General features: G+C 37.4%; 2 protein-coding genes across 4 annotated transcripts; both read right to left on the bottom strand.

The window, feature by feature from the left end:
* Positions 1–5: 5 nt before the first annotated feature.
* Positions 6–5,804, bottom strand: LOC143861985 (3'-5' exonuclease-like). 2 transcript variants are annotated; one of them, XM_077372970.1, is made up of 6 exons: positions 5,505–5,804; positions 4,831–5,010; positions 4,539–4,669; positions 4,112–4,273; positions 3,828–3,938; positions 6–310 (listed from the first exon to the last, which is right to left on the bottom strand). In XM_077372970.1, exons 1-6 carry the CDS (start codon positions 5,746–5,748, stop codon positions 212–214), a joined length of 927 nt encoding a protein of 308 aa, XP_077229085.1. In that variant the 5' UTR covers positions 5,749–5,804; the 3' UTR covers positions 6–211. The 2 variants fall into 2 exon arrangements, with proteins under 2 accessions (XP_077229085.1, XP_077229086.1); XM_077372971.1 differs by lacking the exon at positions 5,505–5,804 and adding an exon at positions 5,194–5,340.
* A 565-nt stretch (positions 5,805–6,369) lies between these two features.
* On the bottom strand, positions 6,370–15,706 carry CARA (carbamoyl phosphate synthetase A). Of its 2 annotated transcripts, none has more exons than XM_077372864.1 (10): positions 15,480–15,706; positions 15,069–15,207; positions 14,456–14,544; positions 14,307–14,367; positions 14,134–14,201; positions 13,879–14,007; positions 8,691–8,800; positions 8,234–8,581; positions 7,755–7,920; positions 6,370–6,676 (listed from the first exon to the last, which is right to left on the bottom strand). In XM_077372864.1, the coding sequence occupies exons 1-10, from the start codon at positions 15,592–15,594 to the stop codon at positions 6,636–6,638; spliced, it is 1,266 nt and encodes a 421-aa protein (XP_077228979.1). In that variant the 5' UTR covers positions 15,595–15,706; the 3' UTR covers positions 6,370–6,635. The 2 variants fall into 2 exon arrangements, with proteins under 2 accessions (XP_077228979.1, XP_077228980.1); XM_077372865.1 differs by having other exon boundaries at positions 15,069–15,201; positions 15,480–15,705.
* Between the last annotated feature and the right edge of the window lie 258 nt (positions 15,707–15,964).

Raw genomic sequence — 15,964 nt, 5'->3', positions numbered from 1 at the left:
AAAACTGAACAAAACTATATAAATAAATGTAAGAACAGAAGCGGGCTTGACTGATCCCATCCACCACTACACTTTACAAGTTTACATCATAAAAATGGTGATGAGAATATAGAAATAATTCCCACCAATATTACTAATTTAAACAACAGTAAAATGTTTGAAGACTTACATACCTCTGATTGAGGAGAATTTGTATCACTAAATAAGATACTCATGGTAGTACAACATTAGGTTTCTCTTCCTTATCTTTTTTGTTAGCAGCACCTTCCTCATCTCTATTGCTAGCTGCATCTGGGAAGCTCCTCAGAACCTGATTGAGGAAAAGTTGAAAGGAAATATATAAGTGCATATATACATGGAATTGATAATTGCACACCCATGAGTCAATATTTGCATTCCATCACTGGTTGTTTTCTGGGATCTAATGGGTTCCAGCGGCAATAGTTAACCACTTAACCCAACTTGTATTCTTTTTAAATGTTTAAAAAAACTATAAAAAAAAACCCAGTTGGTGGTACTTTTAAACATAAAAAAGAGAGGGATTTAGGATCTTAAATCCTTTTGAGCCCTCTGTCCTGCGATTTCTCATTTGTCATAAGTATTTTGGAGAACAATCTATCAAAAAGATGGTTTTAAACTTCCATTGACATGTTTTGGTTCAGGTCAACATGTGCAAACTTCTGTCAGGACCAAAGTTAAAGTCTGAAGCTAAGTCTGAAGTTTGATTCCTTGAAATGCACTCACATGACCAAAAAAAAAACTCATATATCCAGCAAATATTAATGTCATTCTATTGATAAGATGAGTATGATCCACGTAGAAGAACCCAAATGGAGCCATGATTAGAGCCGGGTAGATTCCTTTCACCTTCTTCATGAAATTTTTCTAAAGGATTCATTTAGCCGACCCCAACTAGTTTGGGACAAAGGCTTTGTTGAGTTGTGTTGAGTTGAGATGAGCAAGTTGAATTTTTTTTTTTTAAAATGGCACATCTCTCAGCTTTCACATGAAATATCTATATGTAGAATGGACTTTATTATTTCAGACATGCGTGACAAAGTATGTCAGTAGATGTTTGAACTTGTTAGCCAAAATGTAATTGTGTTGTTGCTGTCCACCGCCTCACGCATTCCCTTACCTCCCCGGCATCGTCCCAAGTTTGTCCACATGCACCATATAAAAACTAGAGAAATTAAGACATTCACAAAGTATCCACTTCCATGGGGAAGAAGCCTATACCGAATCGACATTTGACACCTTGTTGTTAGAAAAAATCAAATATTTTTGCTATTCATTTACTAAAAGTTCCTCTTTTGTCATGTGTAACCTTCAAATCACCGGTTTTGTGAAACATTTGGATTTGTATGCCTTACAACTACCTAGAGAAGACCAATTTCAGGCTCAACCTTGATCAACGGAAGATTCCTAATTGTCAAAGGTCGGAAAGATGGATTTCTTTCTTTTCCCAAGATCGGTTTTCAATGGAGTCTCCAAAACGATTGTTTTTTGCTTGGCTGACTAGTAGCAAGCATATGTTGGATGGGAGTAGGATTCAGCTGCATTTAGTCGAACCCTTCGATATCAGCCCCACAAACTTGAATAGGAATCAACGAGGAAATTGGTAATACGGCAACCCTAGAGATAGAATTTACAGCAAGAGCCATCACAAGTAGTGCTACATTTGCTCGAGGTAGCCTGCAAGCACATTCATGACAGGGCTCACACCAATGGACAGGTTTAAGAAAAGCATGCTACATGCACTACAAAGCATATTCAAACATGAAGGGTTGGTGGGTCTCTATAAAGAGTTGGGGCAAGCTGCAATCAGTTGCTCCCTGTTGTTGAGATTCATTCATGTGTCATGAGGCTTGCAAAAGGATATTGGTAAGACAAAGAGGATGAGGCAGAGGAGCCATTGATAATGGATTTCAAATAAATAGGTGAAATGAATACATTGACATGGGTTCAATGTTGAATAACTTAGGGTCTGTTCCAGTGAGGGTAAATAGGAGGGGGCAACTTAAGTAAACCATTTCACCGTAATCTGCTTGCCTTATATTAGTTTACCCTTGAATTAATTTCCGTTGTTCCAATGTGCAAGGTAAACTTAGAGGGTATTTTATTTTCGAAGTTCCACTGACCACATATCGTAGGGGGTAAATGTATAACTTTTCTAAACCGTCCATTTTACAGCAATTAAGTCATAGGTCTAGAATCATCATCTCAAGTTTTTTAAACCCCTGTCCACGATCTATTTCATAGTAATATTTATGACCATTTGGATCGTTTCTTTGAAGAATATTAATTTTTTATAGCTTCTCTACAAAACGCGTCATTAACATTGTTGTTCCGATCAAACATTCCACCACAAGAGACCGCTTTAGATTTCCTATCATACATTCCACTAGCCAGACACCCAAAATCTCCATCTTTTTAGAAAACGTTATTCATGCCCTTCTCCCAACGATCATTGATAAGATATGATTTTAATGATCAACCCTTTTTTGAATGAAGATATAATCATTAAACAAAAGCAAGAAGAACAATAAGAACGAGGAGGTCAAAAGCAACAATACAAAAAGAAAGCAATAAATGAACAAGCAGACAAAAAGGGCAAACAAAGAAAATCTCCTCATGGAGGGAGATGATCAAAAAAGTCATAGGCAGATCTCCACTATTTTAAGACCAAACAAGATCGGGCATCACAATTAGCCAAGCACCAAACATGCCTAATCTCAATTGATTGGTCATCTATCACATTGAGAACTTCCTCAATAGCATGCAAGCCCCATCTCTCACCCACCTAACCACACGGAGGGAGTCTCCCTCTGATACGATGATCAAGTTTATTCTTATCTATCAGCCAGACTCTACTATAGAGCACAAGAACCTTTATTTCATCAAAACATATCTCTGATAGGACTAAGAATACCAAACTAACCTCACTCAGATGTCCTAAGAAGACCCCAATACCATTCTGCTCTAGAGTACCAAAGCTCAACCCGTCAAAATTAAGCTTTGAAAACTAAGGAGGGAAAGGGCCTCACCTAGGGGGAGGATGCTCCTTACTACATCACACAAATTCTCTCCCAAGATCCATGAATAGAGGTCTCACAAATCCCGTAGAAACTCAAACGTCAACGCTCAATGGACAACCAAAGAGAATAGTTAGCCTCTAAATGCTTTGCACCATTAAAAAAACCTCTAGAAACCCCTTGAAAAATATGTCTTGCTTTCCTTCCAAACCAGTCAAAGCGTTGCAGCAAGAAATAGGTGGCAAAGAACCTCTAGAACGCTAGGAGCAAAGACCCAAGACTCAAAATGATCAGCAATATATCTAGGAAGAACCCGACTCACTCTGAAGATAAAAAATAAAACATCAAATCTTACACGTGAAACTACACTGAATCTACAGGTGAGCAGACACTGCATCTTCTAAACATAGAGCACAGTGATTTTAATGATCAAGCTTGGGTCCTAAATGGCATACATGGGTGATTAAGATCATTGATATGATGGATCCAATGAGGCAGCCTACATAATCTTGATCTCATGCCACATGGAGGTCTCATTATGATATCTATGCCAACAAAATTCAATGGCTTAGCTTCTTTTGGCCGGCTCTTGAAGGCATTTTATTGATCAAGGTTTTAGAAGTAGCCAATTATGGTGGGACCAGATCCAATGATGGCCATCCACCATTTTAACAAATTTGATTATGTATAAATGGCGTATATGAAACCTAGAGCCACTTTTTTTTTTCTCTTTTTACTTTTTTTTTCCACAAACCATTGATTTAAAATTTTAAATAACTTTATTTTGCACACCTGATACAGGTACCAAGATGTAAAAGCATCGGTGGCAGCATACTGAAGTTGCTCCTTTGATAACACATTGGTCTCCCAGTTTCCCAACCTTATTTTGTTGGGTTTCATCAGCTGCAACAGAAACTAAATGAAATTAGCACATCTGCAACTTTGGAAATCATAGGAAAAAACACAAAATAAAAGAAAAATCTTCAAAAAACGCATTTCATTCTACCCGTTCGGTTCAAGAAAACAAACATAACATGATTAAAGCAAATCAAGAAAGAGGTGTTAACAAAGAAGACCTGTTTGGAAATAAGCGTTTCAGTTAGCGAACCAAGGCTCCACATCCTGGGAGTTCTGCCAAGCTTGAGATTCGCAAGACGCGACAGGTCTTCCAAACCTTTAATATGGACACCATAATCCTTCAAAACCTTTGTTGCATCACCAGCTATACAAACCCCTACCTATGATATATTCAAATCATGCATAATTGTTAAGCATAAGAGAAAATAAACAGCCCTCCATAGCAGAACAAGCTCACCGAAGAAACTGTAAATTTTTGGGTCTCTTTGGAAGCCAGTAACTATATCATTTCTAAAATCATTAAACCACTATTTGTAAATAATTGTTTTTAGCTTCAAAATCATTTCCCCAAGAGATTATTTGCAATAACTTCTAGAGGTATCCAAAAACACAAATAAGCTTTTAAAGAAAATTCAATTGACAGACCTTAACAGATGTACTATCCTCTAAGAGTGATTGCAGAATGAGAGGAATTCCAGAATGAAAGATGTGCATCACATAACAACAATCATTGCCAGCACATATCTGCATAACTGCAGCCTTTCTCATCGTTGCTCCTGCAAATTACAGATTTCCTTTTGTTTAAGTATAAATTATTAAATAACAACAACTCTAAAATCTTAATCTTTTGGAGTAATTGGTTATTTCACATGGTATCATATCTATTTAAGTATAAATTATTAAATAACACTAACTCTTAACAGCTTAAGAAACCAACCTTTTCGAAACGTGGGTCTCCACTCTATGTCCAATCCAAGAGAAATTCGTTCCGTGTCTTGTTTCTTGGATTCAATTATCTCCAAAAGCTCCTTCGTAGATTTCTCCACTTCAGAAAATGTTCGGCTGTATGCAATCCGACCCACAAAATTCATTGCAGGGAATCTCATCTTTGGACTACCTGCAACAGGGAAGATAATGAGCAAATTGAACTATATCGCAACTTCGAGGAAGATATCAAGTAAAACCTAGCAATTTACCGAATCCTATTTACTAGCCATGGTTACGTGCGTAATTGGCCGTAACAGAACTAAACAAAGAATTAAAAAAAGATGAGGGAATGGTTGATTCAAGGTAACCGGACCTCCTAGTGGTTCTGACTCTCCTAAACAAAAAAGTTTCCCTTGTTTGCTGTAATTCTCTCTTCTCCCTCTCATTTCATTAAACTAAATAACTTAAATACAGGCACAAAAGTGTGCCACATCACTAACCCATTTGCCCACTTCCATGACACAGAATAAATAACTAACACCCACAAATCTAAAAAGCATAATCCTACAAATAACTACTTGTAACTGCATCACATACACCATACTTGCATGTATCAAGTGTGCATATGAAAGGAAAAATCTTACTTGACCTAGATGAAAGTTGAAAAGGAAAAGGATAGATTACCTTGGCAAGGAGAAGGGACGAGACTCCAATGTTGGTTTCCAGGGCTAGAAAAAAGATTTCTGGGGGTGGACCAATGGGGTAAACGACGGGTATTGGAATTAGGGCAGGATTTGTGGCGCTTTACTGATTCTAAAGCTGCATCAATGGCATCAAGCTCTTCTTGCTCGATCGGAATTTCCCAATCGAGAATAGAGGAGGAGGAGAGTGATACAGATTCTTCTTCTTCTTCTTCTATATATTTCATGAGTTTTCTTTTCTTTTTACAGAAAACTCATGAAACGTTACTCTTAAATTTGAGAAAGGCGCGCTGGGTGAGTGACTACACGTAAAAATGACTTTTTTACATGGCTGTCCCAAGTAAAAATAGGGGGGTCTATATCACTTCCCAAAATGATATGTACAAAAAGATTGGACGATCATGATCAGGCAATTGCTCCGTTGATCAGGTGGCCATCACTGATCCAATCCACTGTCACAAGTCCCAGTGTGATCGGATGAACTAAACCCTTGATTAAGGAGGTTAAATGAGCTACTTTTAGGATTTGTCAATAGATTAAGTTCAACCAAAAATAGTTTACAGTACTAATATCCCAGATGAGATCTCCGAGTAGGACCCATTGTATATTAACCCATACAATCAATGGCTCAGAATAGATCATCAATCACGTATTGGGCTTATACCTTTTTCCAAATTGATTTGGACAGTGCTCGTCTCACTAATGGAACTCATGCTCGTCTCACTAATTGATTTGGACAGCACTCCTACCATATTTTGATAATCACACTACTCTACACTTTTTTTTAACTAGCTTTCAAAGGCTATTGCAATTCCCATAAAAGAACTCAGCAGCAAATCAGAAAAAAGTGTAAAACCAAGTGATTATTATCATTATCAAAAAGTAGATATCAGCCCCCTAAATATTGTAAATATTGAATGATGGTTTTTATACTCAATACTATAACATGTTTGAAAACTCTTCCCTCACCTCCATAAATAAAGATTAACGAAAAAGCAAACTTATACAACAGCAACAGGATTAAGTTCATTGGAAAATATGAGGAGCCTCTTCTGAACTGCCATCCTAGTTGCCACCAAAACCAGAGAGAAGTTCCTGAATACGAAGGTGATGTTCACTTGTTTTGCTTCATCAGCTGTATGAACTCCCTGAAAGCTGAAACAAGAAAAATGTTCAATTAGTAGTGAGCGCTTGCAGATATGTGAACACACAAATTCTAAATACAGATTGCATGAATTCAGTTTGCATGTCAGCTACATGATTTGGATGACAAGTCATGCCGCATGGGAAGGCAAGGGAGAGGCAAGTCGTCTCCTACTAGTTTGAATCAAAACAATGAAACATGCAACCAAACACCACTAGTAGATTACATGGCACCCCAAAACCAATCAAAACACCTAGTAAACCCTATAAATTGTGAAACCAAACAGATCTTAAGGAGACTCTTCCCACCCCATTACAGTTCTTCCTTCCATTTTTTTTTCTTGTTCTTAGGCCTGCCGCACATGAAAAAAGTGTGGTGAATGGGGCCATTTATATGGCATTGACTGTTCCCACAGTGTGTGGGTAATCTTGGCACAATAATAAAATTTCTCACAAAAATGTTGAGAGTTGGCATTTGCAGACCACGATCAGTAGTCAGGACCATCTAGCATCCATGACCCCAATCACCCAAAATGGGTGCCACCTGCGACACTCTCTGGTTTAATAATGGCACTACTCTATCTCTAATTACATGTTAAAGTACATGGCCATATCAAATTATCAGTAGCCAATCAGAAAAGTGTACAATAAAGTGAGTGGGAGTGCTCACAGGCAAAAAACATAACACCGCAAAGGTGTACATGAAAGGGACAAAGGCACACACCAAGGCTTACACCTTTCACTCCAGGCATCAACATCTGATGAAAGGCGGGAGCCTCACAGTTAAATTACAACAATGCGTCATTTTCGCGACCTGAACCCAATATTTTTTGTTTTTCTGTATTTTTTCCACTATATCATATTTTTTTACATAGGTGGCTCTTCTCTCCAGAAAAGAGGGGCCACAAAATGCGATTTGCGAAATCGTCTAGAGCTATAGTGTGTGTTCTCTGAGTGTGTGCATAACAACATATGGATCCATACTTATTGATGCAAACACACAGACAGGAAGGCATGCATGTGCTTATGCATTTTGTTCTACCAGATATATTTTGGTGAGAAAGTGGAAGAAAGAATATGTTACCCTTACCAGGATCTGAATCATGGGGCCCAGGGGATGCTTCGGGATGGTACTGAAGAGACATGATTTTCATAGCAGGGAAGGCAAGACCAGCGCAGCTTCCATCATTCAGATTGATGTGTGTTACGTCTACACCATTTGGAAGTGATGCTGGATCGACAGCATAGTTATGATTCTGCCACATGAAGCAAACAAGTAACGTTAGGCAAAGAGAAAAAGGGACTAAGTGTTCAATACCTTACTTCTAGAAGCTATACAATAAGGAATATAAAGTATGACGTGGAAAAAGACGAAGAAAGCTAACATGCAAGCCTCAGTTGTCATGACTATGTTTAATAGTAGGGAATAGACGTAACAACAAAGGGAAAAAACATCTGCCACCAGATATTGAGAACAGGTAACATACAAACTAATAGAATTTATAAGTTAGCAATGTCAGAATCAATTTTAAGGATCTGATATTGATTTGTTAAAGATAATATTGAGACCTGAGCACTGATTTCAACACAGCCATTCCGAAGATTGCGGACCGGATGGTTTCCTCCATGATGACCAAACTTCATTTTATAGGTTTTGCCACCCAACGCTTGGCCAAGCAGTTGGTGGCCCATGCAAATTCCGAAAACGGGAACCTTCCCTATTATTTCCTTTACAGTTTCCACAGCATAAGGAACTGCAGATGGGTCTCCAGGACCATTGCTAAAAAGAACCCCATCTGGCCTCATCTTTAGTGTCTCTGATGCTGGCCATGTTGAGGGGACAACTGTAATTTTACATCCATACGATGCCAAGCGCCTCAGAATATTATGCTTGATCCCGAAATCATATGCAACAACCTTTAAGGGAGAAAAATAAAGAAACTCAGAAATTTTGATCAGAAATATGTACAAGTAATGCCATTCAAAAAAATAATGTTCAAGTAAATCCAAATCAAGTTCTACTAACATGAAAATTTTCTGCATGGCTCCCATCTTTGCTGAATTCCCATGCTGTGCCCGTTATGTCTACCCATTCATATGGAGAATTGCATGAGACACCACTTATCAAATCAACACCTGCATAATTGAATCAGGATCAATAACCTTCTTTTCCTAATGGAGTCTCAAGAAAGCAAAATGCTAGGTGCGTGGGTCTGTGTGTGTGCGCGCAGGAACGGAGCTTTGCTGATAAATCTGTAATCCCTACAGCAGTTTAGATTTCTCTTTACCGATTTTTTCATTTTTACTGTCAAAGATAATCACAAAAGTAGCATTTTGAACTTTCTCACAAAGTCCGAAAATTTCACACTGAAATTTCAGGCTTGTTTCAGCTGCAAATTCACAGTCCACAATCTGGAACTATTTCAAGTATAGAGACATAAAAAAAATATGAGATTTCTTGCTCCCTAAAATCCCAGAGCACTATATTTTTTTCAGCAGTGTCCCTAGAATGAAATTCTGGGTGCTGAATTTAGTACCATCTGGAGTTTTAAGAAGACTGAGATCTATGAAATTTGATATTTTCATTCGACCTAGAAAGTTATCAGAACAGATTTCCAGCAAGGTGCTGGGATTCCATGGGCTTTATACAAGGTTGATGAGTGGAAATTTATTTAATTGACCTACTTGCATCAGCATCCACATTATTTTAAGCTGTAAAGCTACTTTTCATGGCACTTTGTCTTCCTTCCTATGCACAAGGTGCATTTATCTGATCATGTACAGTCTTAGTTTTTTGTGACTTACTGAATGAGAAATGATCACTCTCCCAACACTATCTTCTATTTATATCACCCGTGCTTACATTATGCACTGTTATAAAAGGATATATGAGTCTGATGATTCACCGACAAGCTTTGCAACCACAAAACAAAAGGGGTCAGATTATTATCACCCAGACTATGTTTCGTGATATTTGTTTCCTGAGGGACGTGTTGTGGAGATATACGGCCCAGATGCTTCAGGGAAAACACCTCTTGCTCTTTAAGTTTTGATGAAGCACAAAAGTATGGAGGATATTGCATTTTTGTAGATGCTGGAGAGGATGAAATTAACTGCTCCATCTTATATATGGAGAAAACTCACCAAGGAGAAGCCATCTATTTTGTACGCTTTTCAATGATCTTGTTGGTGCATTTGATAACCATTTGAGACTACAGTCATCTAAAATAGGCTTTTCAATGATCTTGTTGGTGCATTTGATAATCATTTGAGGCTACAGTCATCTAAAATAGGCTTTTCAATGATCTTGTTGGTGCATTTTATTGCAAATCGGGAGATCAAGTAATTGCTTGATTGCTTCTATACCGACCATTCTATTGGAATTTACATGTTTGATATAGGCCAGAATAAAAAAATCCTAGTCGACTCGGCACGACACGGTCGAGTACTCGGTTGATGCGATCATAATTCAGGAGAGTCAAAGGACTTTTGTGTAGGGCAAAAATGTGAAACACGGAAGCAAGCCGTGGAACACGGCCAAGGTAAAAGGGAGTCGACTCGGGCGAGTCCACGATGATGGACGGGGGAGTTTTAAAACTATGACGGTGAGTATGGTTTATGATGTTGTGGCATCTGCACTAATGGAAATTAGTAGAAAGCAATTAAATAGTCAATTATTTCCCTAAGCTGAACACTAGGCTTATATAACTGATCTAGATTGGAAGTCAATAAGTACAACCCAATTAAATAGTCAGATATGAGTAGGAAAGATGTAATCTTGAAACATGGATTTGCATGGAGCTGTACCTCAGCAGCACAGGTTGTTCAGTTACAAGGAACAGATTTTCCTGAGACCTAGATCCAAAGGAATCTGCTTTCATCTTTCTTATATCCTTGGCTTTTGTATCATAACATAAAGAATATGATTTTTGCATGAATAACAAATTTTAGGATTCGAACATCCCATTACAGGTTGCTGTGGATATGGAGGTCCACCATTAAACTATGAGTCTATGACAGTTGGGTCGCTTGTGGGCAAACAAAGACTTTGAACAGGGGCTCAGTTAGAGCGAAAGGGTGCGATGATAGTACTTAATACATAAATTGGGATGGAATTCATTAGACAGGCTGCAAATCTTCATACGTCATCACAAATACTCAGCGGAAGATACACCCCCACCCGAAAAGATGCCATTCCTTCTCAAACTTAAATTCGAAGGATGCAGCATGCTTATTATTATTATTCAGTTCTGATATACTAAGTTCTAAAAAATCATTTTGAGAAAGAAGAAAGAACTACATAGTTATGTATAAATGAAATATCATGTGAATGGAAGCTGGAGATTCAATATTGTTCAGTAAATATTCATAGAATATTTATATTGGGATGTCATTCTGTAGTCCTCACTAATTTATTTAACATTGGTTGTAGTTATATAGGACTTGGGTGCTTGCAATTGTCCCAGCCATTGATGTGATGACTGCTTAATTGTTAGGCTTTACAGCACAAATAAATGAAATCTGTCTTCTTCTTCTTCTTCTTCTTCTTTTTGAATGGTTGCAAATTTCATTCAAAAGGAAAGGGAAAGATTGAGATGGTCAACCCACAAGAACAAAGAGAAACGATAAGAACAAGAAAAGCAACAAAATAGAAACAAAGATTAGGGGGGAAGGAAATCAAACATCCCCAGATCCTGCTTCCCTACGCCATCCCTAGCAAGTCTATCTTACACATTGTTAGCAAACTGTCTGGTATGTTTAAATATTATAGACGACCCTTCCACTCGATCATGAATCTCATCAAATAATTGGGCAAATCTCCAAGGAGGGACAGACATTCCCCTAAGCCACCGAACGGCATTCATGGAATCGCCCTCAACAATCACTTGAATCCGCTATCCCGATAGGCCCTGAAAGGCCCAAATCACAATGCCACTAGAATCTCTAAGGACCCCGCATATGCCTGTAAGGCTAGGGTTTCCCATACTTGAGCCATGAAAATTTAGTTTTAGCAACCCATTCGCTAGAGCCTCAATTTGAAGAATCAATGGGCGCCTTTCTAAAGTAGAGCAAACCTCCCTCCATCCCTGCCATAGATCAAAGGCCGAGACAAACCGAAAGGAAGGGAGGACTCTCACCCATACTATTGTCAAAGCAATCACTTTAATAAAAAGCAAATGGGGGGAGATTTAGCAACGCCGTCAAGGACTCTCAAGTTCCTTTCTTTCCATAGGACCCATTGGGTTGCTAAGGGGGAAACATTCCATAGCACTTTTCCTTCTTTTCCTCCATGGAACCGTCGACCAGCCTTCCAGAAGATCCGCTAGTTTTGATGGAAAAAACCCAGAATATAGCAAACCTAGATAGTCTGCCACTCCACACCTCCCTGGCTACTTTACAACGAATAAAAATATGGTAAATCGTCTCCCTACTTTACAATGAAATTTGTCTTATTTTGAATGTTTTGGTTTATCTGTTCTTGGTTACTATCTACTTCTGGATTCTTATACTAAATTTCTCATACCGTAACTGTCAGCTTGTTTTCCTCCCTTCCTCATTTATGTTTTCAGAGGGATCCTCTTCTAACTTCAAAGTAAAATCTTTATATGATATTAAAACATTCCCTAGGGATTATTTTGGGTTCGCACATTCTACATCCTACTGCTTTCTAAAGGAACTCTATTATGTATAGCTATTTGGAGTTTATTGATTTTTTTCCTCTCATTGAGATGGGCTGGAGTTACTGGTGGTGCTATTCGTTAATAAGTCTTTCTGTTCAATATATTCTTTTGGTCAGACTAGGTCAATTGATCATTGAAAAGCCTATTTAAGATTACTGTAACCTGATCTTAATACCAACTTTCCTGCCATAAAGGTCGGAATTGAAATAGCCAAATCAAAGCAACCACATTTTATAATCATTTGAGTTTTAATGGCAACTTTCTTTCCATTAAAAATAGTGTAAGGCTTCTGGTTGTAGAACTTTGGTTTTTAAAGGGATGATGAAAACAGTGGCATGTGCAATGGTGTAAGGCTTCTGGTTGTAGAACTTTGGCTTTTAAAGGGATGATGAAAACAGTGGCACAATAAATTTATAAATATTATCTTTCTATATATATATATATATATATATATATATATATATATATATATATATATATGAGCAATGATAGATACAAGGGAGCCCTTGCATAAAGAGCTACAAAAGGGCTCTTGATTGGATCCACGTCATTTTCAGTTACATTTTAAAATCGTTTGACAAAGTAAAATCAGTAACATTTGATGACATGGATCTAATCAAGAGCCCTTTTTTGGCTCTTTATGCAAGGGCTCCCTTGTATCCATCATTCCTCCATATATATATATATATATATATATAAGAAAACTGTTGGTGAGCTTAACCCCAAATGGTGCGCTTAAGTTGTTATAACGCCTCCCATTGGTGCGCTTAAGCGGGACCCAAACATTTAAACGAATGGGAGGTGTTATAACAACTTAAGCGCACCAAAAAAATGGTGAGCTTAAGCGCGCCAACAGTTCTCTCTCTCTCTCTCTCTCTCTCTCTCTCTCTCTCTCTCTCTCTCTCTCTCTCTCTCTCTCTCTATATATATATATATATATATATATATATTGCTATGAAATGGACTATAGAGTATGACCTACTTATTTTGTTGATCTAACCTTGATTGTCACCACAAGAGATAAGCTGTGGTACCAAAAAAAAAACTTTTTTAGAAGATGAAACTATCCCTCTCATCTGAATGGTGTAAACATGAATGGTTCAAAAAAGTTATACATTTACCCCTACATTGTGTGGTCACTGAAACATGGGAAGATAAATACCCTCCTTAGTTTACCTTAGACGTTGGAAGTTTGGAACAGTGAAAAATTAATTCAAACGTAAACCAATGTAGGCTAAGCAGATTACTTCGAAATAGTTTACTCTGAAACAGGTTACCCCCTAGTATTTACCCTCACTGGAACATACCAAAAATGAAAATCATTAAAGCAATCTTATGCATCTTTTCTTTCATCACTTGATGCATATTTTGGGAGAGTTCTACAAATTGAACATGACCTGATTTCATGTAGGGTTCCAAATCTAATTCAACTAACATTTTTTAGTTGGGTAATCATAAACATTTGAATTCTGAAATTTGATCAAACTATGCATCAATGCTGCCAATTAAATTAAACTACAATGTGAATCTTACCAACAATGTCCCATGTACGAGACATTTCCAACAGTTCATCATCCGTTTTGGATTCTTCAGTGCTCAGTACACCTATAAGGCTTCCATCTTGTCGTAACCTACGTGTGATAGCACGTGTATCCACATCATCTGTTCCGTAACAAGAGAAAGAAATCAACAGATGTCAGCAATAAAGAGTAAAAGCAATATTTAAGCATTTATTGGCTCCACTTAAATATGATGGTAGGGAATTTACAGAAACTAAATATCACTTACGTATACCCATGATGTTCCTTTTAGACAAGTAATCACTGAGTGGTTCCATACATCGCCAGTTTGAAGTACTGAGGACCATGGATTATCAGAAATTAGGACAACCATTTGTGAAAGCAAAGCTTCTTCTTTTTTTTCTCAAAGTAAAATATAGAGCAGATAAGATGGTAGCATACCTGATACTTAAACTTCTAATCACCAGACCAGCAAGGAAGCATTTATTTGATTCTTCATCATCTTTTAGGAAAGACATACCAATGTTTAGTTTATGAACAACTGAAGGACAATTTCCTGAAATTTTCTGAATCTGACATAACTAACATACCAGAATTAACACCAGTATTTCCGATATGAGGATTTGTCATCAAGACAAACTGGCCTGCATAGCTAGGGTCCGTTAGGATTTCCTGATACCTAAAATCACATTTTTATGGATTAGATTCCCACATAATTGACTTAGAAGTATACAGCCTTGCAAAAAGCAACAATGGATTCAGAGTTGCAGCGTACAGAAACAAAAGAGGAGAACAGCTTCACAGAATCACTAATAGATATGTTACATGCCTAATTTGCTATAACACAAATAAAAAGAATAAAAGATAGAAAAAAAAGGAGGGGGAGAGAGAGAGAGAGAGAGAGAGAGAGAGAAGTCGATTCGAGCCATGACTCTCCTGAAAACAAAGCTTCCTTCTTTGTTGTAAAATTCTCTCTTTTTTCATTGAAATACAAACAAAAGGTAGTGCCGCAACACAAGCCCATCTACCCACTTACAAGACACATCACCAATAACTAACACCCACAAGCCTAAAATACATAATCATAACAAAATAATAACTACAATATAGCTATCCTATATATATATACCACAATAACATGCACATATCAAGATAAGAGATATCCCAAGAGATAATTAGAGCAAAGAAAAGGAAATCCTTTACCCAGTCAAAGATGTATTGAAGACCACTTCACCAACTTGTGTTCCCAACGCGCCGAATGACTTAGCTCTCCATATAGAACCATCTTCAAGCACAAGCCTAGCATCTGATGTTTTCCATGGCCTTTCTCCCAACCCTAAATCTTAACATAAGAAATTCATCAATTCCACTTTTATAATAAAATCACATCCCAAAAATGATAATCTTTCTATATCAGAAGTCAGAATATCTTTTATAAATTCAAACAATGCATGTAGCATGGATGAATGTAGACGAAGAATACGGCAAAGATCAGAAATAAGAAAAGGGTCGATCCAAATCAGTTCAAAATCCAAAAAATCAACACCTAGATAGAAAGAAATATACACAAAAAATTTAAAAAAAAAAAGAAGAAAAAAGAATGGAGGAACTCACCAAGAGAAGTATGATCTGAAGAGACAGAAACAGAACATGAGATTCTGAAAACCCTAGTTCCAGTAGAGCCATAAAAAGGGTGTTTCAAGGTGAAATCTAGAGATTTCATCACCATTTTTCTTTATTTCTCTTACAAACGAGGAGCAAAAACGATTTTAACCCCTTACTGAAGCTCTCTCTCTCTCTCTCTCTCTCTCTCCCCTATCGTCGGTACCCTCCAAAATATAAAATATATATAGGGAATGTTAGAACTTAAAAAGGGTAAAGCAAATCTCTTTACACACCAAGAATGTATCTACACTCTTACACATACATTGTATCTGTCTCTCGGAAAGGCCTTTTAGGGTGGTAATAAAAACTTTCTTTCAGACTTAAAATGAGAGAGTTGTGAAGGTTTGAAATATCCTTAATTATCAAACTTTTCTACAAAATTCTTTCAATCCAAATAAGGTAGGCCCCACCTATTCTTTTTCACACAACCAGTA

Source organism: Tasmannia lanceolata, unplaced genomic scaffold (genome assembly GCF_043159265.1).
Source record: "Tasmannia lanceolata isolate RefF3 unplaced genomic scaffold, GAP_Taslan_0.1 ptg000037l, whole genome shotgun sequence".
Classification (NCBI taxonomy): domain Eukaryota; kingdom Viridiplantae; phylum Streptophyta; class Magnoliopsida; order Canellales; family Winteraceae; genus Tasmannia; species Tasmannia lanceolata.
This window is presented reverse-complemented; position numbering and strand designations above follow the sequence as displayed.